General features: G+C 41.2%; 1 protein-coding gene across 1 annotated transcript in view; it reads left to right on the forward strand.

Annotated features, from left to right (window-relative positions):
* runx3 (RUNX family transcription factor 3) overlaps window positions 1-27,903 on the forward strand; it is a 55,220-nt gene that overhangs the window by 20,011 nt on the left and 7,306 nt on the right. Inside the window, exons 3-7 of the mRNA XM_028000325.1 lie at window positions 3,299-3,540; window positions 4,166-4,322; window positions 5,940-6,044; window positions 21,247-21,393; window positions 27,786-27,860. Coding sequence (XP_027856126.1) covers window positions 3,299-3,540; window positions 4,166-4,322; window positions 5,940-6,044; window positions 21,247-21,393; window positions 27,786-27,860 — 726 coding nt within the window. The remainder of the gene's footprint in view (window positions 1-3,298; window positions 3,541-4,165; window positions 4,323-5,939; window positions 6,045-21,246; window positions 21,394-27,785; window positions 27,861-27,903) is intronic.

A 27,903-nucleotide genomic window follows, 5' to 3' on the forward strand; every position in this document is an offset into this window, starting at 1 on the left:
CCTGTATAGTTTCATGCACAATGTTTTTAGGTGAAGTATTATTTTATATCAGTCAACAGGCTCAAATGAGGATCAAAAGAGAAAAGAGCAAATATTTAGTTTAATAATATGACCACAACATGGTAAACTAGGTAATTAAAAACATTTGGTATTGTTTTTAAAGCAGTTTTATACCAGCAAATAATTTTGTTTGCATATTAAATTTTCTCCAGAAGGATCAGATGTGTCAGAAATTAGAGGGACAGGACTCTGGACAATAATTGTATCACACGCTCACATATATTGACACATTTTCAGCAATACAAAATCTGTAGTAAGACTACTAGGTTGTTTAAAAGAAAATAAAAAAATGTAACAAAGCTAGGTTTTTTGTTTAGAAATGAGACCTAAATTTCTTATTTCTGCCACATAAAACTGAAATTCTTTTCTGACTTTGGTTTTGGTGTCTCACCTCTAAGGGGCCACCATCTGGTCACTCATTAAAAGAACATTCTGGAGGTCACTCCTGTCAGTCAGACAGCTTTAGGTCATTTTTCCACATAAGCAAATTAGTAGGTTTTAATAATTATTTTTTTTGTTAGTTTTTTGGTGTTGTTTTTTAATTGCATTACTATATTGCAGCAATAACCAACATAGAAAAAAAAACGGTGTTCAATACACAGCTCAATACTAATTTAATTTAATCAACTAAAATATCCTCTATATTGTACTTCATTTTCTTTCTGTTTTGACAGAAAACCCTCCCTTTAATCAATCAGTTAAACTTGAATGATTGATTTCTATATAGTAAAACTTAATCTTAAAATTACCAAATTTTTTTTATTTTAATTCATTTCCCCCACGTCCAATCACACTGTACCTCTGATGAGACTAACGGGTGATCGTAAAGCCACTTTTGGCGTCTCTTCTCGCCACTTAATTTATTCTCCTGCAAGTAAACAACTTAAAAGCCACCACGCACGCGCAAAACGCGCGTGAACACGACGACAACTCGGCCTCATAATTATACACCATCTGATGCAAAGTATAGATGCGCTTAAAAACATGTTCGGGTGATTTATTTTTAAAAAAAATCTGGGATCAAGATAAGCAAGACGGATGTATCAAATCATTAATGGGGAAAAATAAATGAGAATTACAAATAACTAAATAAATAATTTCACCGTCCAATATTTACCAAATTAATACTGACCATTTAAATCCACAATAACAGTTTCTAGAGCTTACACTCAAATAGTAAAGATGTACTGATTATTTTAGTAGAAATTGCCAACTTCGGCTCCGTTACGGACAAAACCTCATCATATCAGATATTAAGTCGGAAATGTGGTCCCATTCATTTTAACGCACAGTAGGTATTATTTTAAAAGCTGGAATGATATTTAAAACTTCCAGCAAAAACCAAACAGAAGCATATAAATCAAATATAACCTTATGAAGTGATGAAAAATGCTTCTTTAGCATGAATAACACCTTAAAGTGTTGTATTTCACTTCCAGGGTTTAATCTAAAATATTTCAGATTTCCGACTCTCTCGCCGGCAGATAAAGGTTGCCCTCCTCTCTGTGCCTCAGTAAGTGTGAAATATGCGCCTCAGACTGGTCGAGCTGACAGCGATTGAAAAGGCAAACGCGCCAACTAGTGTCAGAAGGACGTATGGCCTCTGCGTTTTTGCAGGGTGTGCCGTCATTTCATGCAACTTTTTGAGTTCCTAATAATTTACGCCTCTGGCGTACACAGACACATGCAATTATAAATGGGTTGAGTGTTTGATGTGGAGGCAATTAAGAGACTATTGCACGCTTGTTTTAATTTTCCATATTTAATTCAGACCAGGTAATTAACGCGATAAGAATCTGCCCGAAACCCTAATTTTGCTTTATGAAAGTTTTTATTTACTTGGAGAAGCAATGGAGCCGCCAGACATTGGCTGATGGCTTTTCAAGATGAATTAGTGAAATTAAAACCACAGTTCTGTGAGAGTTTTTCTAGATAAATGACAAACAGATCAAATAATAATAATAAAAAAAACAAGTCAGTGAGTTGGGCTGAAATAAATCAACGTGGAAAGAACAAAGTTTAAGATATTTAATTAAATGTTTTAATGTTTTGTTTTCCTGCCGCAGCAGTTGCGTTGTATGGGCTCTATTTTTAATACATGAGATAAAAGGTTTCAATCTAAATCTGAGATCATTTTAACCTCATTAAATCCATCAAATTTTATGTGCATCTCATGTATCTTATTGTTTTACACTATCAGCTCTGCGTAAAAATATGAACTCTAATAATTCATAACTTATAAGAAAACTATTTACCCATGTAGTTTGCAGCTCACGGAGAAGAGCAGATATGTATCAATAATTGAGCCCGTGTAGTATGTGACAACGGGGCAGATCCGGAGAAGAAGCGACGCACTTTGATTGGTGCGCCAAAGCCCAACCCAGCGCCCTCATTGGCTGAACCCAGTCACCAAAAGCTGAAATGAGTTGTGTAAAAGTGATATCGCGGCACTCTGCAGTCTGCTCAGCCACAAGTCTCCTTCTTTGCGCACCATAAAGGATAACTTTTGACAGGAAATCCAGCTGGAGCGACGGGGAACCGTTCCTTTTTATTTCAGTATCTCGCAGATCCAATCGGGAAAATTACTTTTACGCACGAACAAAGGACTGCTGCAGTTTGATTGCTTTTATTCGCGTTCAGGACATTCAAGTCGATATATATTTTTTTTCTCTCTCTTTTGCTCAGCGGTGATGGTAGTTTTATGGTGATATTTTTAAAGCATTTAGAAGTTGCGACAACCGCTGAGCTGGACTCTAACTTTTACATTTATCGTTGCTGGATTATCGTTTTGTTACAAAAAATATTTAGGGGGATTTTTCCTGAGTTTGGTGCTCTGTGGTGTTAATGTATTGTTTACACGCGGCTAAAAGTATTCAAGTGTGCGGTAGATCCGAGCGCAGATAGAAAAGTCCAACCCTGCGCAGAGCTTGGACTGCTTCAGCTTGTTAGATACATATTATTCATCTCGGATGTTCTTCATGATGACACATTGTGGGTTGCTGATCTAACGCCACAATCAGCAGAGTTTAGTTTTTATTATTATTCTTTTTATTCAATCAGTGGAACTTTTTTTCGCCCCCTTCGCGTTCGCCTTCATCCTCTGAGACCAGCGGCGTCTGGAGCAGAAAGAGAGACACAAACCCCCCCAATAACCTGAGTTTGCCTGTCCTCCAGAGACTTTGACACAACCCCAGTCAGGTGGCGCTGACCCAAGCTGTTGTGATGCATATTCCCGTAGAGCCGCCCACCACAAGACGGTTCACACCGCCCTCCACGTCCTTCCCCTGCAGTAAGATCGGAGACGGCAACGGGCCCATGGCCACCCCGGGGCCCATGAGGACGCGGCCAGACAACAGGAACGTGGTGGACGTCCTGGCGGACCACGCCGGAGAGCTAGTGCGGACCGACAGCCCCAACTTCCTCTGCTCCGTGCTGCCGTCGCACTGGCGGTGCAACAAGACGCTTCCCGTGGCTTTCAAGGCAAGATTGGTGGTTTCTAAATTAACTATTTCTCATTTTAATAATTATAGGAGCTACTTTCCTACTGTAATGTCAGAGATGGTGTGATCTGTGCATAGGAATTTAATTGCTAGTGTTTATAAATGTACACTGAACTTCATCCGAGCTAAAACTTTAATTATTAAGACGCAATAAGAGACACGCTTGCGACATTCAGAGGTATTACAATTTGGAGTTAGAATTGTGAAACCAGGATGCAGTAAAGCTTCGTTTTTATCTATTTTTCATAATTTTATAAATAGTTTTCTAAAAATATATTATCCAAATGATGAGACATCTGGGAATAAATAGCCGGATAGAGATAGAATGGTCACCATGCAAATCAAGATGTTGACAAACATTTAACTGGATGTCAGCGGTAGATTCATAGTGCTGTGTGTTGTTAGTAAATCTCTCTCCTGCATGCTTACACATTTTATACCTTTTGCAATACTAACATTATGGGGGAAAATGTAAAAGAAAATTGGAGTTAATTATAATACAACCGGATGTGGTTTTTACGCTAAGTCCTATGGAGATTTTCTTTTATTATTATTATTATTTTTGGTGACCCGCAGTGACCACCTGCTTTTCCTCCCGTGCGCAGGTCGTTGCGCTCGGCGACGTTCCCGACGGGACACTGGTCACTGTCATGGCCGGGAACGATGAGAATTACTCGGCCGAGCTGCGGAACGCCTCCGCGGTGATGAAGAACCAAGTGGCCCGCTTCAACGACCTCCGCTTCGTGGGCAGGAGCGGACGAGGCGAGTCAAAACTATGAAACTCGCTTGACTTCTCTCTCTCTTTCACACACACACACACACACACACATACACACACACCAACACGCGCGCGCTCTCACAGATGCATTCAGGGCCTTCTTGCAAACAATTAGACGATGACAATGTTTCTACTCAGGAAGCTAATAGATCACAATCTTATTTCCGTGTTTGTGTACACTCATTCCTTCAGCATATAAGAAATCTTTATCAGCATTTTAATTTAAAAAATTTAAATATTTGCGTTAGTTTTATGGGCCATTCTGGCCTAGATAATTTCACTCTGATGTCCATTCTTATTATCAAATATCATGGCCTGATGCGCCGATGCAACTTGTCTGCAATATTCCAAATCTGAGAGAGTACAAATAATCATCCATCCTTTCTTGGTGGAAAGATGAGCACATATATTTTTACCAGCTGATTCCATTATTTAAGTCCGGTTTTATCATCCGTGTTGGGTTTAATTTTTGTGCAGAAAGTCACACATTAAGGCCGGAGTGCAGGATGTTGCGGTTAAAGCGCAGGCCTGCTGACTGTAATTTTTGTACCCTATCAAGCAAATCAAAACCTCTCAATGTTAAGGCATAAACAACCAATTGTCTCCACATAAAACATTATTCAAAAGTTTGAATGTCACAGAGTGAAAAAAGCATTGCTTTAATTATCAACGCACTTTTTTTTATTTGCCCCACTCATTAAATATTAAAAACCCCGATTCATGTCTAATGGATAGGCTGCAAACAAACTTAAATAATACAAATAAAACCAGTTATAGGGTACATATTTAATTTCTTTAAAAAAAAAGTTTCTGCTGTCCTCACACTCTATTGTTTTTAAGATAAGGAGTCGCCCCTACCCTCTCACACACTCACCGCAGGTGTCACACACAGCCTTCCTCTTCTTGCACAGACTCTAGTGCAGGGGTGCATCCAGAAATATGTGAATGTGAGAAAGAGGGCCACTTTTGGATGGATGGCACAAATACCTCGGAAGTCATAATATAATATAATTATACTGTGGTATCCAAAACAGATTACTACACAAGACAGAAAACACTGCTGAGTAAATAAATACAAAGTCTTGCAAGTAACCCAAGTTCTCCTTCTCTCTTACAATTCTAAAAATATATAGAAATTCTTTTACATGCATATAAGACTGACTGGTCAGAGTGGGAAGTAGCAGTTTCATGGAGGTGGTCCTCCCCCCGCCAACCAGGCCCTCCTTTTTTTCTGCTACTGCTTTTATTCAAATGCTGACTAGATTTAGCCAATAATATTCTATTGCTATAAGCTCTTTGGGATAAATCTGGAAGGCATTCTGACAGGAATCAAAATTATGATTATGGTTATTTTTTTATTTCTGTAGGGAGAACTGATTTGAAGGTCTCAAAAAAATATTCGCTGACTTATTAATCCAATTTAACCAAGTTTCTAAAATATAATCAGCTCAAACCAACTCCCCCCCCCAAAAAATCATAAACACAGATTCAAATTCAATCGTTTATTTGATTTTCAAAATGAGGGATAGTCGAGTTTAGTGTCTAATTCTAACCGATGATGAGTGATCCATCATCATGAATGTAATGTGGTTTTGCTGCAGGAAAGAGCTTCACTCTGACCATCACAGTGTTCACCGGACCGCCGCAGGTGGCCACCTATCACCGTGCCATCAAAGTCACTGTGGACGGACCCCGGGAACCACGCAGTAAGTGCACGCAGACATCATCACACACACATCACAAATCTGGCATGCATTGCGGTGAGATGCGGCTGCTGCACAGCCACCCCATCAGAGAGTGTGTGGGTGTCAGTATCTGTTCACCGTAAGAGAAATGCATGACTCATGTGCCGTTAGAAAAAAAAAAACAACACACAGAACAAGGCTGATACGTGTCCATGCGTAGGTGTGTAACTACTCATAAGTGCAGAAATCCAGTTTTTCACCAGATTTGGTTTTGGGGTTAAGATAAAATTAAGGTTTTGGTTAAAAGGTGTGGTTAGGAATGGAGTCTCTGGAGGATGAAGGTAGAGCAGCTTATTGTTCTCAGTAGAACAGCAGTGCAGGTGTGTGAGGGGGTGAGTGTGTGTGTGAGGATCACTGGAAAGGTCCAGTCAGAGGAAACTGCAGCACATTAAGGCAAAAACCAAAGACCACTAAGAGGAGCTGAGCGTGACTCCAAGCCACAGGTGGCTCCGCTCCTCCTCGCCTTTCTCTCAGTGCTGGTCAGTGGGGTCCTACCTGCCTGACCACATAAGTGGCTCGTTGATTTAACGCAGGGCAGGCCGAGGGCACTTCCCACGGCGTTCTGAAGCTGTTAGCGCCCTTGCTTACCCACATGCAGCTGCGTTTCACATGTGGGGTAAAAGCAGCCAATGCGAAGGGGATGGAGGAGCTTAATGTTAATCAGATGCATCCATCGCTTCAGGGGAGAACTGTATGTGCATAAATGTGTTGTACGGCTCAAAGTTAGACAAGACGGGCGTCTTTTTAAGATGGCATCTAAGAAGGGAGTGTGTTTAATGTGGCGCTAAAGGTTTCTCCGAACAAATGGATTGCTGTGGTTTGTGTGGAGGTGGATACTGGGACAGGGTGGATTTAACCCAGTCAAAACAGAGCGCAGCAGTGTCACATGAGAGGGGATATGAGCGGCATCACCCCTCACCCCCCTTGCCATGCTGGATGCTATTTGCAGCGGTATAATACAGAACACTGACTGCATAATAGACACTATGTGTGTGCATGGTTTCAATTTCTGCTGTTGAACAGAAAGAAAGAAGTTCTCTAAAGACGCGTGTGTCTGTGCATAAATGTGTTCTGATGTACAGTCCCTGGTTTGAAATAACTGCGCATTAAAGTTGTCTCCCGTCTGTCTGTCGACACGTTTCAGCTCTGGCTCCGAGCTACTTTTACTCTGGCGCTCGGTGCTATAAAGTGACACTGTTTAATATAGGCCAGGAGGAATTTAAGGCTCCATTAAAATCCGCTTTTACACCGAGTTAAATTCACAGAAGGTGCAAAAATAAACTTCTGCTGAAGCTGATTTAAATGAATATCATTTTTATATTTACAACACAGAACCTCATGAGCTTAATCACCTGATAACGGAGGAAACATTAAAACCTCAATGGAAACAACACATCTAATCATCCCTGCATCATCATCATCATCAAAGCAATTTAAACAGCTGACAAAACAAGAAAATATAGCATATTAATATTGTCCATTATGTTGGGCTGAATGAGCTTTCAGATCCGGGGCTGAGATGGCATTTCGGCCCTCTTTACTGCATTTGAGACTTTGTAGCCTTGAAATAGACATTGCACGGGATGATATAAAGGAGCTCTCATATTTTAAACAAGGAACACATTCTCAGAGTCATGTTGCAGCAGAGTCGAAGAACAGGAACACTCACTGCCTTTCAGACGTTATTAGGACCATAAAAATAATCAGATTCCTCTTTAACCACAAGGAACCGTCTTATATCGCTACTATTGAACAAAACAGACAGGCACCATAAAACTACCAGGATTTTTTTTATTATTAATTGCATCCTTTTGGGGACAGCTTTGTACTCCTAAACAGCTTTGATCTGCTTTTGGTTTATGATGCCACACAATGTGTCGTGCAGAAAGGTTGAGGCTTCTGCTCAGGCAGCAGTGCCGTCGTGCTCAGGGCTTGAAGGCTGTTTGTGCAGGCAGGGCCCCTCTGCATTTGCATGGTAACCAGCCGAGCCGCGGCAGCGGAGCGAGCACCGAGGGGGAGGTCGTTTTAATTAATGTTTGCTGATCCAGTCGGGAGAACCTGATGGACAAGACTGCAACGGTGGCTTGCCTGGGGCCATGAAACAAAGAATGACATGCCTTCTGAAAACACCTGAGCAGTAGGTTAGACACACATACCGTCTAGGCACAGTTGTGTACACTAAAGAAGCTCCACATGCCCAGACACACACAGATACAAACACACAGAGACAAGTTCTGCCCCTGAACAGAAAGTATGCTCCGCTAAGTATTTTTGTCGTCTTTGCTGCTGATTTCCTCATCATGCATCCGGCATTCGTCATTATAACAGCACCCCCAACCACACACACACACACCCCCGCACACCCCTGCGCGCGCCACCACGCACTCGCACTTCTTTAGCTTTGTCACACACTATTATCATCCTTTGTCTATGCTTAAACTGGAAACAGTGCTCATAACTGCCAATGACAACAGCAAGGAATGACATGCAGCAAATGAACATGGGAGAAAAATATATATATATTCGAAAGAACTTCTGTGTAAAGCAGATTCCAGGAGCTATATTGACTTCTGAAGTTTTTCTCACATTGCTTCAACATGACATCATCATTCACCTATTTACAGGGGAAGAGTTGTTTACAGCTCTGCATCTACTGAGCTTAAGATATTTTGAACGTGTGAAATGATATTTAGAAATTGTATTCACAGTTTCTCTAGAGGGGTTGAGGATCTAATTTCAGAGGTAAAAAATAAATAAACGTGAGGATTTATAAAGTTCTGTACCCTGGTTTTCTGTCAGTGGCTGTTAATGTTTGCTCTTCAGATTTTGGCAAAACAACTGTTAAATACAGATGTCCGTTTTCATGTAAGAAATATAAAAAAAACATTCACTTCAGTAAGTGATTTTCAGAGCATCTTGAAACATGTAGCAAAGGGGTATTGTCATTGTGTCTGAAAAGTTGTCACTCCATTTTCACCGTTTACTATGTATTCTACCACTCTCGATTTTATTTTGCTTCCCTAGGCAAAGTTGCCTTTTGAAAACGATTTCAGATCTCAATGGGATGGCAGATAAAATAAAAACATAAATAATTTAATATGTCAAAATAGATTGAGTAGTTGATTTAGATTATAACACCAATTTTCTTGAGTAAACTAGTGCTTCCTTTACCTACTACTTATAATTGGCAATAAAAAATTGTTACCGATTGTATCTCGTTTTTATAAATAGCTTCCAACCCTTTTTATTTTCAGCTACATGTGAAAGAAACAAAAAATAAACAGAGTATTTACAGTCATATCTGAAAACTGACATTTTCTTATCAGCAGTGGCTGTTTCAATTCAGTGAGGTTGAAGTGGCAGCTTGTTTCATAGAAATGACATCTCCGTACAGTGAGCTCAACACCTGCTTGCATCGAGATGAAGGCGAAACACGTCGTAACCCCAAAGGGAACCCCTGCCTCCAAAAAGCACACGACTACCACCGTGTTTTCTTGCTCTATTTGCTCGCTTGGGTGTGTTTGCTCTGCTCCTACAGGAGAATGATGGGCGTGGGGGAAGGACTCAGCGTGGTGGTGGGGGGTGAGCATGTTCGAGTTGGCGGGTTGAGTCTATTTGCATTTGGCACACAGACTGTACAAAGTATGCAAATAGCCAAACAATGACATTTGCTGTGTTATTTTTCCTGTCATATTGCAGTCTCTCTGCAAAGTAAACAAAAAGACAGCATGCATGTTGATGCATTTGCGTGTGCGGGTGCTCAGGCTCATGCACCTGCCAGGTGCATCTCTTTAAAAAAAAGAAAAAAAGAAGAAGAAGAAAAAAGGTAATCACCACCCCCTCTTACTATACAGCGCCACGCCCATGCTCCACAAATCACATGAAAGGGCTCACCCTCGGTCCCAATTGCTCTCAAAGGCAACTTTGATGTTTGAAAACGGAGATGAGAGTCTTTGAAAGAAAGGCCTACAGGTGTATCAGTGCCAAGGGAGGGGTGGGGGAAACAGCAGCGTGTGAGACTCTGGGTGCTTTCCTCAACATCTGTAATCTACAGGTATCAAAGCCAGAAGTCCTAATAATCAAATCCATCACCATCGAATTTCACATTCAGTCATTAAGACAGTCTGAATAAGTGTCATTTCAAACAGATGACAATAGAAGAGCAGCAGTTTTATTGTACTCTTAAAGTTAAAAGGTAAAAATTAACCTCTGCTGCGTCTACAGTGACTAGAGGCTGTGGCATGTTTCCTCCCTTTGGGTCACTGCCGACAAATCATGCACAGTCTTAGTGATTAGATGTAGAGCAAATATTGGCCATATGATAAAGCCGCTGGAATGCAGTGGCGTGTTTCTTTTATACTTCAGGCTAAAACATTCACCACATTCTGAGGTTTTGAGGCTTGTGATGGGGTGCAGATGAGCGTCTCCCTCCAGCAGTAATGCAGGATGTCAAGACTCTATTAATTTTTCTCCTACAGATTTTTATGCTACAGATATAAATTTCAGACATGAGAGCATGTGTTCTATGATTACAGCCATACCAATAAATTGCCCAGCGATCGGAATCTGACCATTTTTCCTTAATCGAATTCAGTGCAAATTCTGAAATAAAAAAAATCTGATTTTTAAATTTAATTAAAGTCAGCCAAAGATTAGGGAATAATTTAGTAAATTCCTTTTATTTTTTGTTGTGCTTGAGCCTGTAATCTCTACAAATAAAAAAAAATCTGGCACATTTTTTGATTTTACATAAGCCTCAGAACAAGTTGTTTTTTTTAAAGCAGTCAGCCAAAACTGGTCCGGAAATCAACATAAATTTGATTAGTGCATCAGTAATTCTGATTAATTTATTTATAGGTGATTAAATTAGACAGAAATATGGAAGCTTGTTAACTTCTCTTGCCACCTTAACCACATCTAGAAGCTTTGAGGCCAACTCTCCATATGACAGATTGTTACACATAGCTATGTTAATCCTCCTGTGGTTCTTACTACAAAAAATGGTGTCCTGTCACTGCAAAAACAGGAGAAAAAGAACAACATTGTTTGATGTTTTAAAAAGAAACAGCTAAATGCCACATCCTCAGGCCAGCTGATGACTTTCAAAGACGCATGCAAAACAGCTTCAGGGTGCTTAAAATTTCCACATTATTTTTGCTGACGCCACACAGAGGATTAGCACTTATTAGAAATTACCAAATAATTTACAGAGGACTCAGACAGTGCTATTTTTATTCCTTTTTTTTTTTTGCTCTGATGATGCAAGCAGGCGTTTTCTGAGAATCAGATGAGTAGCCTGGCTCTCCTCTAAACTCACCAGCCAAGCGTCTTTCCTGTTTACTCACCTACCAGGGGAACTAAAATGCCAGCTCTGTGTGCGCTCATTCTTCTTTATTTACACTGACCCTTACAGGAGGGGGGCATTACGACCTTTCAGCTGTAATTCAGTAAAAGTTCTGATCTGTATTTAGAAAAATAAATAGTCAATTTTTCTAGGCTGCTGCATTATGACAATAAATGGTTTTCAGCACTGGGACGGTGCCGCGGGGGCTGCTTGAGGGTATGAAGCACCTGTTGGATGCTGGGAAAGACGAAGCGTACCACCACCCTGCGGTTTAGATATTTATTTCTTTAGACCTCAATAGTTAGGAACAGCAAGCAAATAATAGGTACAGCGAGGTTCCAAAAGTGGAGAGGGATGTAGCCCTCGTGGCAAGCACAGAGCAAAGCCTCGACAGGAATCGCTGCAGAAAAAGTTAGGTCAGTTTTGTAAGCTCACATCTGCAGCTGTAGCCCTCAAACAGCCCAGTGAATTCAGAGAAAGTGCTGAAGATGAAGCGAGCGCAATGGCAAATTAATACATTTACATCTCTCACATGTCCTTTGACTCACCTGGAATAACAATTGTCTGTTCAGTGGAATTTTGAGCGAGCTATGTGTTTGTTTAGGGCCACTGCATTAGTTGTTGCACTTTATTGTGCGCGATGGGGTGTGCATGGAGGTGTGAACACAAAGCTGTTTGACACATCTGCTGGCGTTGCATTGATGTATGTGACAGCAAGCAGCTTGCTTCCCTTTCTCACAGCTCTGCAAGAGCCCCCACCTTTGCCTCAACACCTTGCTGCTTAGAGCAACCTGAAAACATGCAAACACCAACACACACGCACACGCACTCACAACAACCTCATTCACCATTAGAGCTAAAATAACATACTAGCGGCAGTTTATTGCTTTAATTTGAGCTGTCAGTGAAGCCAAATAGGCCTTCTGTGTTCGACAAGGCCAAAACAGCAGCAGCAGCAGCAGTGGGAAATCGGCAACGTCTGCAGGCAAGGAGCCAAGAGGGCTGAAAAACAGCCCCATTTCTATCAACCCCCCAACATGCCTGTGTTTCAGTAGATGACAGTTAAACACACACACACACATAAAGAACAAAGGAGAAAAGATTGCTCTCAACTTGCTACGGGCTTTGCTGTATTGTTAAAGAATCCGGGTGCATTGGCTCCTATTCTGGCATCCTTGCACCCCGTCCAGCCTGCCCGAACGTGTCTTTTTTTTTATAGGCCCGTCACTGCTTCTGTCCCACACACACTGACACAAAAAGCACTTTATCCCCCCTTATCAGAAAAGGAAGGCTGTGCTCTTTGCTCAAACAGTCTCATGTAGCAACTTCCGCTGTGAGCGACTTGTTTTCAGACCTGCGAGGGGGATTTTTCACACTGCTTATGTCCCCAGAGATTGTGATGCATCTGCCTGAGGGAGCAGATCCGAGCTGTGGTCGTACAGGACGAGCTACAGATAACTTCAGAAAGCCCAAACCGCGTTTCCATTAAACCCCTACTTGCAACCGAGTCCAGAGATTTTCTACTCCCGTTTGTGGAAAAAAAGAAAAAATTGCTTCCCACATTTCATCTGTGATAATAACACAGCACTGCCGTCTCATGCCTTCATATTGAAAGCGTTAGAGTTATGTAAATTATTGTAAAGCAGGGAGATGTCTGTATGTGGCTAGCATTGACTCAATTTGGCCCAGACGAGACAGCCACAATCACCAACCAAGGGTAAAACCCACATCCCTCAGGGTCTGCCTCAAAACAAGAACTTTGATTTGCCCCACTGTAAATACTCGGTGGTGTGATTGGTGGCCTTGGCAAGCGGAGTGCCAAACATGCCTCCGCCGCAGAGATGCTTTGTTAGCAAGGAATAGAGGTAAAAAGGGAAGTAGAAGAAAAAAGGGTGACGGAAAGCAGCGGGGTGGGAGCAAGAGTTCGAGGGTGGCGTTCAGGTCCGCTAGAGAGGAGGAAGAGGAAGACAGGTGTGCACTGCTTTGCTCAACAGATGTTGAAACGTCCTCAGCGTCTGTTGAGGGCAAACGGAAGTTTGCAGACAGGCAAGTAGGCCCCAGCGCTGCATGTGTTCAACTGTCGCTCCACATCGAGCTGACAGCTTTCAGAAGCAAGATAAGGATGCAGCTCGCGTCTTTTTTTCTCAAGCTTTTAGTGCAAAAACATCCAAGCTTACATGACCTACAAGTGAGGATAACTGCTATTTTTGTGTATTTTTTCTCAAATATAAGTGCACTTATCACCATTTATAACCTTTTTACATGTAACCCTATGGCAATCATGCGAGACAATGCAGTCCAGGCATAGTTTTCACCATGTTTGATGCATGCATCAAGTCCATTTATACAGTCGATGCAAATATTCATACTACAAATAAATTCTGTGAAGGTTTCGTTTCGAGCCAAAGCACGCCTTGCCCTTTGCTGCACAGATAATGTGGAGAGGTCATGTTGTAGTGTGTGTCTTCAAGGAGTGAGTTTTCATTGTTTATTTTAATGGAGACACAGGAGGAGAAGTTGAAAAAAGGGATGAATGAAGAGAGGAAACACATCGGGCTGGGCGATCATTTAGATGTGGCATCACGTTCAAGCCCTGGCAGTCACCTCACTGAGCAAACGGTCTCTGTATTGAGCTGATATGGGCTTTGTGGAGGAAGGCCAGGGTGGATTTTACAGTTCATGTGGTCTGGCCTGCTCCCCCGCTTAAGAGTACGGTAAAAGAAAAAAAACTACTTTACCATGCTTTCACTTTACCTGCTTCCACGTGCTTCAAAAGCCTGGAGTAAAAGTGCAAAATAACTTGTCACGCTAGTCTGCAGCAATTATGAGAAACTATCAGGAAATAAAAAATAAAAAAAATTCACACACAAAACAAAGCAGGGCAGGGAACGGCGCACCCAGTTCTTAAACGCACAACCACCGCCTCTCAGTGCATCCTTAATACCAGACATTTTATATCAAGCATTTTATTTATTCTTCATAGACTTCCATAATGCTTTCAGTTGATGCGACCACTACCCTGAGAGGAGGCTAGTAAATCTACAACCTCCAGCATCCATTTTCAACACTGGATGCATATTTGAGCTGCTGTTTAGGCCTCGTATGTGCTTTGGTTCCCATCTCCCAGCTCTATCTTGTGGTTATGATATCATAGATAGAAAAAAAGAACTAGGACATTCTCTACTAAGTGCACCCTGACACATTAAATATTCATCTGACCACGAAAACTCCCCCCTTTCTGAAATGGGGCGGGTGTGGAGCCCCCCCTCTGGCCCTCAGCCCCACAGACTAAGTCAAACACAGGTGGTCAAACCCGACGAGCTGCGCATGAATACAGAACCAACCAGGCTAAAGGGTGAACGCCTTAACATGATGCATGTTGTACATTAAGAGGTTTTACTTTCTTTTGTTTTCTTCACATCAGAATACAGCATTTTTATTTTATTGCATCTCAGTTAACTAGAAAGTCATCAAAAAGGAAATGAAGTTTTTGTATGTTACATAAATTATTTTACAAATAGAAATGTTTCAAGTATTTTCTTCTAATAATTTTGATAATTGTCTCAATTACAAAACGTGTTTTTTTTTTATTTAAATATAAAAAATGATAATAAATGAAATTGCACTACAGAAATATCTGCTCACTGTAAACTTGATTGAGGCTTGTTTTTTATTAATTATGGCATCAAGCTTGCAACTGCAGTTTGGCATGACGGCGTTCAGCCTTTGGATCTGCTAAGGTATCAATGAAGTTGATTTCAGCTGCAGCCTTTGCTCCACAGTTTGCTTCCACCACTTCAATTGTCCCTGTTGGTTGTTCACGTTTTTTGTGACACTTTTGTCTTCCACTAAGCTTACAAATAAAATGAATAGCCAGATTCTTTACAAATGACCTTTGGTGGCTTACCATCCTTATATTGGTTGTGCTTTACAGCCTGCTAGAAAGCTGTTAGTGTTCTCCATGATTGTGTAGATGATAATGTTTCTGTAATGCAGGCTGTAGTTTGTGCATCTTTGTGTGCCATACTTTTTCCTTCCACTTAATGTTTCCATAATGCATTAAATAAGCTCTTCATTAAGAACCAGCTTCTTAAATACCAAGTTTTCTTTAGTTGGAAGTCATATTAATAAAAAAAAACACTCTGTAAGTAATAATTCTATATGGGTTTCACTTTTACAGCTGATAAACAACAATCAACTTTCAGATGATATTCTAACTGTTTCAGATGCACTTATAACAGGTGTGCAGGAGACAAAGAGTTTGCACGTTGCTATTTTCTAAGAGCCCAGATACACCCTGGACTGGTCACCAGTTGACCAAAGGGTAAAATAGAAGCAACTACATGTACTTGGTCAGACCAAAGGGCAATTTAAAGTGAGTGATTACATACAGTACATGTTTTTGGATGGAGGGAGGAAGCAGAAGTACCTTAATAGCACCCATACATGCACACAGAGAACATGTAAACTGATCAGAGAAATTCCCCAGCCAAGAGTCCAACACTGAATCTTTTTGGACAACTGCCGTTCCATGATTGCTTTCCCCATTATAACTAGGGGAAAGAAAAATAAATACTCTTGTTAAAGAACTATTCAGAAAAAATCTGTTAATAAAATGTTAATTTTATCCAAGCAAAGAAAGAAAAGAGGATAGAAAACAGAGGGAAAGAGAGTTTTAAGCTGCCTATCAGTTGATTAGTGGTGTTAACAGTAACTGTGGGTCTCGGGTTAATGGGCTCCAGGCCTTGTTCTAATGATGCATCTAAAACTCCCACTCCTAAAAAAAAAAACACACACACACACACACACACATCACCCTTTCGCATCACACTAAACCCCCCCTGCTGGAAGCTGTGAATACTGTCGCCACATGCAGCATATGAGTTTGTGTGTGTGTGTGTCCCTGCCAGCTGGAACCAGGCCACAGGATCTGCAGCTTGAGTGTGTGTGTGTGCATTTGTGGGTGGCTGAATGATTACTTTCATCTCCAAATAGCCAATTCATCTCAGACCACCACTGGAAACAGAAAAACTGACCAATTATATATTTTTTCCCCTCTGTGGCATCTGCTTTTTCTTTCCAGCCAGAGAGCGTTGGGATGTATCATTTCCCTGACCTCAGCCGTTTGAGGTGGTGTAAATCTCTTAATAACTACGCAAGGACACATATAGGGGCTATATTTGGAGGGCTGCTACCCCTAGGCTGGCAGTACTCTGGTCTGGAGTCAACAGTGGTCTCTCTGTGTCAGAGACAGAAAACGCCAACCTCCATTCCTTCCACTGCAGTTTAAAGAGAAGACAGACCGATTGCAAAGCATCTGAATAAAGAGATATCCCAGAGCGCACAAAGAGGGGGGTGGTGTTCCTGAGAAACGGCAAAGAGCAAAGTTGTACAGCGGCTGAGTTGGTGTCAAAATGTTCAGGAAATCAAGCTGCTTTACAGCACCAGAAGAACAGCAGTTTCTGCTCCAGCAGATTAGTCATAACTGAATCTTTCTCATACTTGTTAAGTTCAAGGTTACTGCTGATCAAAACGTGTGAAAAAAACAAACGTCCTGGAGTTGTCGCTGCTAGATTCTCGCTCATTGTGCATCATTTAACATGTATTTTCTCTATGGAGCCAGATACTCAAAACTTGAACACCTTTCGTATTGTCATTTTTGTTTTAAATACATTAAATTTAATGTATTTAAATTACATCCAGTTCATTGTGGCAATGATATGCTTGTGATTAGTTTTACTTGTGTTTTATTTTTAATTAAGCGTGTAGCTAAGGTACTCACTTCTGACCTATGAATCATTCGGGCATTAAAAATTAGTGCTGGTATTAGTTCTTGGGATATTAAAATAACTTGACATTTCCCGTCAAAGTGAAGTTTGTCTCATAAAGCAACACCTAATTGCTGTTGGCTGGTGAAATAATGGCGCTTTCTGGAAACACAGTGAGGAAGCTGAAAGTGTAATTCCAAACCTTATTAGACTTTAGGAGTGAAAGATAAAAACCAATTACTTGCACTTTACAGTTTGTGTCTCATTAAATCAGGGTTGCCTCTAGCACAGAACAATCTTTCTTTGAGAATATTTTCATTTAGCTTTAACTACATACATTTAACTAAATACATTGTTATTGTGCTGTGATGCTAAGAGCACTGTGTCAATTACCAAAGCCCATTATTTTCCAACTTGCAGCTTCAACTTCTGAGACAATATATAACATCCCATAATTGCAAGCAATTAATGAGTCTCAGATGTAAAGGTGCATGTTTCAAGCATATCTATATTTGAGACTTTTATTTTGAAATGGGAAAGGAAGCAGCTCTTTAATTATTCCGTGGTGCTAATAAAGGTGGCTAATAAATACCTTTCATTGGATTCACACACAACACAAGCATTGAAGAAGAATCCAGCACTTTAAATTGTAGGTCTGGCTGTATTTAAATTATATCCAGTTCATAATATTACATACGTAAAATGAATAGGCCTGTGCTAAATAATTATCCACTGAACATAGATTCTTTTAAAAAAAAGTTTGAGCTTCATAAAATTATATTTGTTAGTACGCAAACAGCAAGCATTGACTTTTGTCTTCAGGACAAACTTCGAATTAGACAAGCATGAAAACTGTTAAATATTTAAGCCCAAACAGGGTTATTCTTGATTATAAATTTTATAAATACAAACAGATACAATTTGCTAAAACAAAATATAGTGATTTGTGGTTTTTCAAAAAAATATAACTAAAATCTTGTTCTCGGAACTTGGTACCATGCATCATCTCATGAGATGGATGTATCGTTATGCCCCGAATAAAAGATCTCTTAAAATACTGGTCTTTTGTTGACAGACTGGAGACAAACTAACAAAGAGCTCATTTTTAATTTTATCTTCAGGCAATTTGTTTTCAAATTACTTATCACAAAACACAACTTGTTCCCATTTTCTCCAGCAACATCTATTAAAATACTGAAAAAGTGTGACAGACATAAATTGGTATTTTTACACCAGCTTTCATTGATTCCCAAGGAAAACTTTGAAGTCCATTAACACAATCTGTCTCTGTAAAAAAAATCTATTGCTCACAAATGGACCTTGAGGATATTGTTTGAGGCCGATCACTGCGCTAAATGCTGTTAATTTAGGCACGTGGATAGTAAATAAGAGAAAGCATAAGTCAATTGGAAAAAGATTGGTGATTGATCAAAATTATTATTTTTTGTCCTATTCATTAGATGCATACAAAAACTAACTCACGCCATTTTCAGATTAAACATAACATCCACTCTTGAGTTTATTAAAAATCAATGAAAAGTTAGACATTTTCTTTGATGCACATATTATGGGGTAACCTTATATACAGTATGTGAAGCTATATATATTACTACTACTAATGTACCCACTACTACTGCTGTTTCCTTCGCAGTTAAATCCAGCGTTTTAGTTGGAACTTTACACAGCGGAATAAATGGTAAAAGCAAAGGCGAAATATTTATTTGATTAACATTGTCTTTCTGATTATCTTTTATGAGCGGAGCTGTCTATGTGGTGTGCTGATGCATTTGTCTTCATATATATATATATTTCTGTATATTTTTTAAGATGAAGATTGAAAGGAGGCAGTGGGTCAAAGCAAATGGACAGAGCGGTAAACGGGAGGAAACTTTACCCATGGGTCAGCCTCAAAGGGAAGATATATTGCCCATGGGTCAGTGGAGAGAAAGGACGGGCAAAATCCATATTGGTCCGTCTGCCTTGCCCTCTTTATATTGTGATAAAATATTCAAATCCAGCCATTACTTCACATTAGGCTACTCTGTAGAGATGCCAGGGAGAAAACCACAGAATGTATACATGCTGGTTGACACACAGTTTTGGTGCATTGATAGTTACATTAAAATCTCTTCCCCCCATTAGAGGCATCCGGACTCACGTCTGGCATTTAAGGTGTGTTCACATGTAAAGCATGTGCATGTGCGAATACACATGCGTCTGTCCACGTAAAAGGCACAATCAGAGTTCATTTTTTCTCTTACCATTTCCCCGAAGGGGACCGCAGAGTGATAAGGGCACTAAGTGTGTTGGTTAGTTTTCTAGATGCAGCAGAAATGCGTCACTTCTCCTTCCCCGACTTCACCACCTGAACACACATAAACATCTCTTTCTGTGTTTTTTCTTTGCTACGTTGAAGACTGATGACTGTAAGGTCTCATAACCTTGTTTGGGTGTTTCCTTCTCACTAAGTGCTGTGTCAGTCAGACCTGAATTTGTGTTGGTGCGGGGGCGTGTGGGTGTGGGTGTGTGTGTGTGTGAGAGAGAGAGAGAGAGAGAGAGAGCAAGATAGGGGGATGTTATTAGGGGTAGATGTAGTCACATTGTGCTGTTTTTCAAATGAGATAGTACAGATAAAGATCATTTAATCTCATCACTTTTCAGAAACTCCTAATGCAATAATTCACACTTTTTTAGACATCAGTTTCAGGGAAAACAACATTCCTGCAGCAATTATTTTCAACCACTTACACCATCGTTATCTGTGGGTGACGTGGCAGCAGGTGCAGCTTGGGCAACATTTAGTGTCTAGCCAGTGTATTTCAAGGTCTGCTGACATTCTAATAATATTTTTGTGTTTGGCAGCTAAAAACATGGCAACAATAGCTTCCTCTGAACATATGTTTACCTTGGATTAATCTAAAAGTAGATTGAGGGGTCCTATTTCAATTTCTTAGTTCTCTCAAATTCAAAATATAATTGTTACATAAAGATTAATCCCAATGATTTACATGAAAAAGTAAAACTCATTACCTAAATTCATTTCACACATTTAAAATAGACATGTTTCGAGCACCGGCTATGGCATAAAGCTAATGAAAACAATAATCAGCTTCTCCGAAGATTACAATATTACAGAATAATTTAAAACATATTTTTAATACAGGACTCTTCTGGCCTACACAAACATGGGTAAGATCGCTGACTTTAGCAGTTGCCATAAGAAGCTGGCTTTATAAAGTGCTGTATTGAAGAATATTATTGGAAAGTTGTGTGGAAGGAAAAAGTGTCATAAAACAAGGTGAACAAGTTACAAAAGTAATTGCAGCCTTGCAGAGATTGAAAACCAAACTCTATTTAAGAAGTTGGGAGAGATTTACATGGCAACTGCAGCTGAAGTTTGTGCTCCAAGACATGTCCGGAACCAGAGCTAAAACTATTACAACCCTTATATTTAGCTGCTCCTCAACGAGAAACATCTTCTAAACCACCGTACCTTGGCTAGGGAGAAAAGGACCTGCACTGCTGCCCAGAGGTCCAAATTACAATTCAGCAGTTTCATTTAGAAATTCAGATCCTAGTGCCTGGAGGAACAACAAAGAGGCTCCAAGTAACTGAGGTTTATTCAGAAGTTTCAGTCAGTGATGATTTGATCAGCCATGTTATTTACTAGTTTTGGCTCACTGTGTTTGTTCAAGTTCAAAATTAGCAGAGCTGTCTTCCATGAAATTTTAAATACTGTACAGCAGAAGGTCCACTTTTTCTTCCACTCAACTTTCCACTGAAATGCTTGGACACAGTGATCCAGCTTTTAACCATCATTGTGAAAGGTCTCAGTGACAGTCTTCTGGACAACTTGATATAATAAATATATAAAGTACAAATTTTACTTTTTGAAACGAATTAATGATATAAAGCAGCTTCTCAGTGATATTCTAATTTAGTAATCTGCTCTTGTACACAAGAAAAAGATCAACACTGGCTTCAGGATGTTTAAAACTTTCCCTCAGCCACTGTGAAGGAAATAAAACATGCATGTGCCTCCATCTTGCAGGACACCGAGTGAAGATGGAAGACACCACGAAGATGCAGTTTTCCGACCGGCTGTCAGAAATCGAGCGCTACCAGCGGTCTATGCGGATAGGCCCAGTGAACAACAATCCACGCCCCATCCACCAGACACACCTCAGTACCACACAAGGTGAGGACTTCAAACGCGTGCAGGCGGCTTCCTCAATATAAAAACCGCAACAACGAAAAGTCACCTCACTTTGAGGGAAATTGGTTTAAAGTAATCTAAACCACAAATCTGTGTACACATAAAGTTCTGTCGAGGGCTTAAAGTCAAGGGGGGGGATTTTTAAGTTCTGGGTTGGCGGGGTGTATGTGTGAGTGTGTGTTTGTGGAGGGGCTTGCAGAGAGCTTCAGTTCTGTCTTGGGATAACTAGTGTTGAAGAGAACCAACTGCCAGGTGACACAGCCGGTCCTGCCATCGGATTTGGCTGAACCTCACATTACAGGAATGTAACAGCCGTCCGCTACCTTGGCACTCGCGTCACTCAGACTGGCCGAGTGTGTGGGGGTGGGAGGAAGGCTGTGACTTAGGCTGAGGTGGTGCGATCTTTTTATTGGAAGTGTATGTGTGCATTTTGAGAACAGCTGCCTGGATGACGACTGGGCTGAGGATGACTCTTCATTCCTCATCATGTGTCAGAGGCTCTTCAGCGAGGATATCAGGGAGAACGAGGGATGAAGGCATTCACTCCCCTCTCACCCACTCCTCTGTTCTCATGCAGGCTAATGATTCTCATTACCTTAGAGCGAGTGTGTTGCTGTGGACAGGAGGGCTTGTTTGGGAGCTGTACGTGGGTGCAGCCCTATCTCAGAACATCACAGCCATACAGTGTTTGGCCTTGTGTTTAAGCTTAGGTAGTGCTGAGTCACCAGTTTAGGCCTAATCTAACAGCTGACTGCTGGGAACACTGGGTCTTTTACTCATGCTCCCCCATGTCCTTACTTTCTGTTGATGCTAATGTTGTTCCCTCCACATCCTGTACTGGGATGAAAAACACATCAGCCATTTTAGAAACAGCAGCTACCGGTAAACTTCGAAAATAGTTTGTTCTTTTTATTTTTTTTATTTTTTAAGTACAGTGCACAATGCCGCCACTATGATGTTCATTTTCTGTTTTGGCAGAAGCTCTGTGGGTTGTCTGCCAGCAGAAAGCCCCCTGCGGCTAAGCTTAAACTGGGAGCTTTAAGCTTCTGAGGCCCGTCTTGAATATGAGGGGCGCAGAGGTGTGCAGACACAGTCCAGACGGCAGACTCCTCGCGCAGGATTAGGGCGGGAATTAGAGCATCACAGGCTTTTGGGGCTTCAAAGGGCTGCAGTGTTGCAACACACACTTTTGCGGCGCATAAACGGAGAGCCGACAAAACATGTTAACATCAGCTGGAAGTGTCAGAGACGCTGAAGGCCTTGAGCTTCATGTTACAGTTGCAGAGGAGGGGAAGGGCCATAAAAACCACACACCTTAATCTGTGGTATTAGCGTCATGTACGCCGCACCGCAGGGCAAGAGTGGTAAAATAATTAAATAAAAGAGTAAGATGGCCCTCCCTCCCACTTCACCGTCTCTTCTGAGCAGCATCCAGTACATGCAGACAACAAGGGCTGCAGAATTAGAAGCAAAGCTCAAACAAAAATAGACTTGCTATAATAAATCCCATCTAGAGACGCGGGGAGGTGTTTACATATCAACAACACGCACCCCTCTGCTTTTTTCAGCCTTGCCAGGCGCTGTTGTGCTCCACTGATACTTTACATCGCGGGGCCTGTTTGAGTATCGCCGGGTGATAGATCGCCCATCAGCAAGTTATAATTAAATGGATTCCCGTCTCGCTGTTACAAAAGATGTTTTCCATTATCCTACATTTTTTCCCCCAAGAACGACGGAAAAAGAAGAGGAAAATATGGTGTCACCTCTCCTCAAAGCCCTCTTGCTTCATTTTGTTGACTGAGCTGTGAAATACTGTCTGTACTGTTTTCAGCAGGACGCGTCTTCAGACATCTGTGCAAAATCTTAAATCACACAATTGCACCATGGGCACGTAGAAAATAAAAAACACACTGTTTCTCACACACAGAACGGTGTTGTAAGTTTTCTGCTAGCACCCGAGACAGACGGGGTAATTAAGAGCTCATTACAGTGCATGCAGTGACAAGATTCCTGCACGCTAGCAGACGTTTCATTCGCTGCTTGTTTTTGTTCTTCGGTGGCCACAGGTAAGCCTGCTAGACATGTGGAATGATTCTCAGCCAGGGCGAAGGGGTGTGTGTGTGTGCCGGTGTGTTTGAAAATGTGTGGTTCGCCGAGTTCAGCCAAGCAAATCTGACACTCAGACAATCAAGCACTAAATTGTTATTCTGGTTTTCAAAACCTCAAGCGAGATACATGTGTAGCCGACTGTGTCTGTGGGTGGCATCGTTTGCTTTTTTCCTCGTCCGTGTTCATGTAAGTTTGACAGCATTTTATAGTGTGTACACAGGTATTTCCAGTCTGTAAGGAAAGCAAAAAGTATGATTGAAGAAGTGATTTAGCTTAAGGGGTGGAAAAAAGAGGAAAACAGATTTCAGTTTTTACCTTAATCCAGACAAAACTCGACCACCTCCTGGCACGAGCTCTAACAGACGGCCGAGAAGAAAGAACGTTTTTTAACTTAAACTTGCTTTAGCAGTTGAGAAAGAGGGAAGAAAGGAAACGCAGCACCAATTTAATCATCCAAACAGAAAGTGCTGGCACTTTTGAGGTGGTATCGTTTGACATGTTATTTGTTCCAACACCTGTGTGTTCCCTCTCTCAAGATGAATATCAGACCCAAAGCATAACGTTCCACCATCGAGTGATCTGAGCTTTGATGAGGGCTCAAAAGCGCCTTTCTGGGTGTCTCACAATGTGCGGTGATGGTTTTAATATCAGCTGCTAAAATCTTGCAGAACTGATACATTCTCCCCCCAGTTCCTTTTTTCCAAGCCATACTCTCTTTTTGTCCTTACAATGCCTTGCAAAGAAGACATTTAGTTAGGTTTCAACCACAAAGTTGAACATATTTTATTTTGACACAAAATAGTGCATAGATATGAAGTGGTAGGAAAACAAAATGGGTTTCATTGTTGTTGTTTTTTTTGTTGTTTTTTTACATAAACCTGTAAATGTGGTGTGCATTTGTATTCAACCCCTTTTACTCTGATGCTACTAAAGCATCAGAGTAAAAGAGCAACTGGAACCAAGTTACTAAACAGACATGATAGGTCCCAACTGTACAAAACTACATTAACTGGGAAAGTAAAGAATTATTCAGAGATTCACTCTGACCTTTTAGTGAGAATAGCAACAAAAAAAAAATCCACATGACCACAAACACATCATTACCATAGTGAAACATGGTGGTGGCAGTGTTATGCTGTGGGAATGTTTTGCTTCAACCTAAGCAGACACAAATGGTAGATTTAGATCAAAACAAATTTATTTATTAGCCTGGTCAAAGTTCAATGGCAAAACCAAAGGAGAGTCTTTAGAAAAAATGTAAAAGCTGGAGGCATTTTCCATGGAAAATTTGGCAGCAATTTCCATGTGTGGATGAGCAAAATCAGCAGAAGTAGGAGAGGCAACAATTCAGGGCGCTTTAATATTAATGTGTGCCTTTACAGATTTTTATTTGAAAGCCATATATAATTTTTTTACCACGTCAAAATTTTCTGCTACTTTGTGTTGGTCTATCTCATAAAACCCCAATAAATCAGACCAAAGTATGAATATTTTGTAAAGCATTTTACATAAAAAAGAGCAAATCCATTCCATGTATGACACTTAATACAAATGTTGTTACTTCTGGCTTCATTTCGCTTAACTGGCACTCATCTGCTGCAGCTGTGCCTTGGCAGTCTCTCTCTGTATCTTAACATCGTGGCCTCTGGCCTGGACTTAATTTGAGAAGGTTTTTAATGCAGCCGTACCCCCTCCCGGCCTGTCCACAGCGACCACACTGTTTACTCCGCATAAACAAGCCAGCTGGACCCCCTGGTTTGAGGAGGCAGCGCTGCCGCCTCGGCTGGGAGGTGCACAACTAATTCACACTCCGAGAGTGACATGATAAGCCAATTAGAAGCGGTAGCGGGGCAGGAAATTAGCACCGTCCGGTAGCGGCGGGGATATTTGAGAGGAGGCGTCATGCTCGTTACGTTTCTGCCAAACCAAAGCAGGAGGCACTGAGGCTAATACTACAGAAAAGAACAAGGAATCTGGAACAGCTTTTTAGGCGCTCCGCTTTACTTCTGCACTTCAATATTTACATAATATGCCAATGGCTGCCAGAGAGTTTATTTGTCATGGTGCCTGAAAGTTTTACTTGTGGTTAGTTTTTGTTTTTTTTGTCACCAAGAGATGAATTTTCAAACTGAAAATGTTTCTGTCCAAAAAGAAATCTTTTGAAGCCATCAACTTTGTGAAAAACAATGAAAAAGGAGAAGTGAGAGTGAGTGGAATTTTTTTTTTCAAACCAGACTCGGCTGTTTGTGTAAGTCACAACTTCACATCAGAGTGAGGCTGAGTCTTACATTTCAGCAATTACAGAAACTACATGTATCCCATGAACAGTCTCTATTGAGTCCGGGGTGAGACGGGAAGGGCGGGCAGACGACCAGCTCTCAAAGAGAACGTAGGATTTTTCAGCCCATGTGTTTGTTTTTGCTCACGTTATAAGTGAGGGCTCAAAAGACATATCAAATGTCCCGCATAGCTGAGCCAAGGCCATGTTCCTCCCCTCTGTAACACGCTCTCTTTCTCTCTCTCGCTCTGCTTTCCTCGGTTGGCGTCTTTCTTTCTGTCTTCCTCTCTCCCTCACACACATTCTCTCCCCTGTGTGACGCCTAAGGCCTGAGCGAAACAGGAAGTCAGCACAAGGACCAGTATTCACTGTGTCTCAATGACACGCTTCATTACGCCAAATTCATTACATGTCTCAGAGGCGTTGCTAGATCTGGAGTCATGAGGATGGGACGCCATTTTGGCTCAAGCAACATCTCAGCCATCCCTTTCATCTGCACACATAAACTTCAAAAGCAGAAGGGTTTATTCTTGTCATCCCCAAAATTGCACTGGAACCATCCCAGAGTGGCCTAATTAGTGACGCAGTCAACACTTCACCATTCCCCGCTCTGCAGCTCCTCCTAGGGGGCTGGTCCTCCTATTAACAGGGGTAATCTGTGCCTCTGGTATTGATGTTGTCTGCTGGCCAATCAAAATATTTGAAGGAAATGTTTATTTTCTTGAGCGAATCGCACCAGCTGCTTGCAAGCTTTTCTGAATAAGGCCATTTATGTGTAAGAATTTGCCATTGTGAGGCATAGTGCGGGACCTCTCGGTGGCTGAGTGCTGATTTGGACATTTGCAAAGGAAGTGGAGGGGCTCCAGGGGAAGCAAAGATCTTACACAAGCTGTGGCTGAAAAACCTAGTGCCACCCCCCCGCCACTCCCATCTCTGCCCTTTGGCGTTATTCGAAGAACAACTTGTCACAATGACAGATTGGGAGTTTACTTCATTGTTGTATCAGAATCATGGCTGATTGCTTGTGCCTTAAAAAGAAAAAAACGAATACCACGTGATATATTTGTAAACAGAGCTTCGTGCAGGTTGTCTGGTAGCAAACACGCCATCTCAGACTTTGAATAAATACTAACTGTTTGTCCCAAGTCCACTGCGGTGTAGCCTTCAGGTGTGAAGCCGGGTCCCACGCGTTGGGCCAGCAGGTCCTTGACCTTTCCTTCACTTCCTGACAGCTCTGCTGGACAGGCTACCGAGTGTCCTAAGCAGAGATCTCACCTCCTCCAGTGTCTCGCCTAAAGGGCCCAAAAATACCTCATATGCACCCATGAAGCGTGTTTTTCCAAGCCTGGTCTCACAGTGGTGAGAAACCCACCCCTTTCTCTTCTCAGTCTTCACTGCTCAGTCAGCAGAGGCCAACCTGTGACAGGAACAAACATCTCAAAACCACCAGGTGTCAGAACAGTTTGGACCAGTCTGTCCTAAAGAAGGCTATTTGGATTGTGTTTTAGGTTCCCAAGCCAAATACAATGATTTCATTACTATAAACATCAAGCATTTACAACCCATACATGTGTTTGTGTACTCAAATTTTAAAATCATAATAAAGGGCATAAATGCCAGTAATTTTTTTGGCTTTTGATTTATTTGAACTGTTATATTTTTTAAGGTTGCGAGATTATACAAAAAAAAAGAAGTATTAATTCTATAATTTTACATTGTGAATCTTCTTAAATCTAAACCGACTCAAAATTATACATATAGGCTGAAATAAATGGATACACCAATGCAATTTAGCTTAATGTGTTGTTGCTTGTTGCACTTTGACTTTACACTTTTTAAGTCCCCAACTAGCTTCTGACATCATTCTGACTGGATATTTGAGTTGTAGGGAAAATTTGTGTGCACAAGAATTGGGTGCCAAAATGTATATTAGTCATATAAGCAGATCGCAGTATTGACCTGCTGGTTCCTTTGTGTTTTGATGCAGGTCTGTGGCCGGAGCAAATGGATACACCCACTCTGAAGACCTGTAAGGTGGAGGAGGATCTGAGATCATGGCCAGGTGAGGGACTGATTTCTCCCTTTTCATGTTTACATATCAACAC

Source organism: Xiphophorus couchianus, chromosome 19 (genome assembly GCF_001444195.1).
Source record: "Xiphophorus couchianus chromosome 19, X_couchianus-1.0, whole genome shotgun sequence".
Classification (NCBI taxonomy): domain Eukaryota; kingdom Metazoa; phylum Chordata; class Actinopteri; order Cyprinodontiformes; family Poeciliidae; genus Xiphophorus; species Xiphophorus couchianus.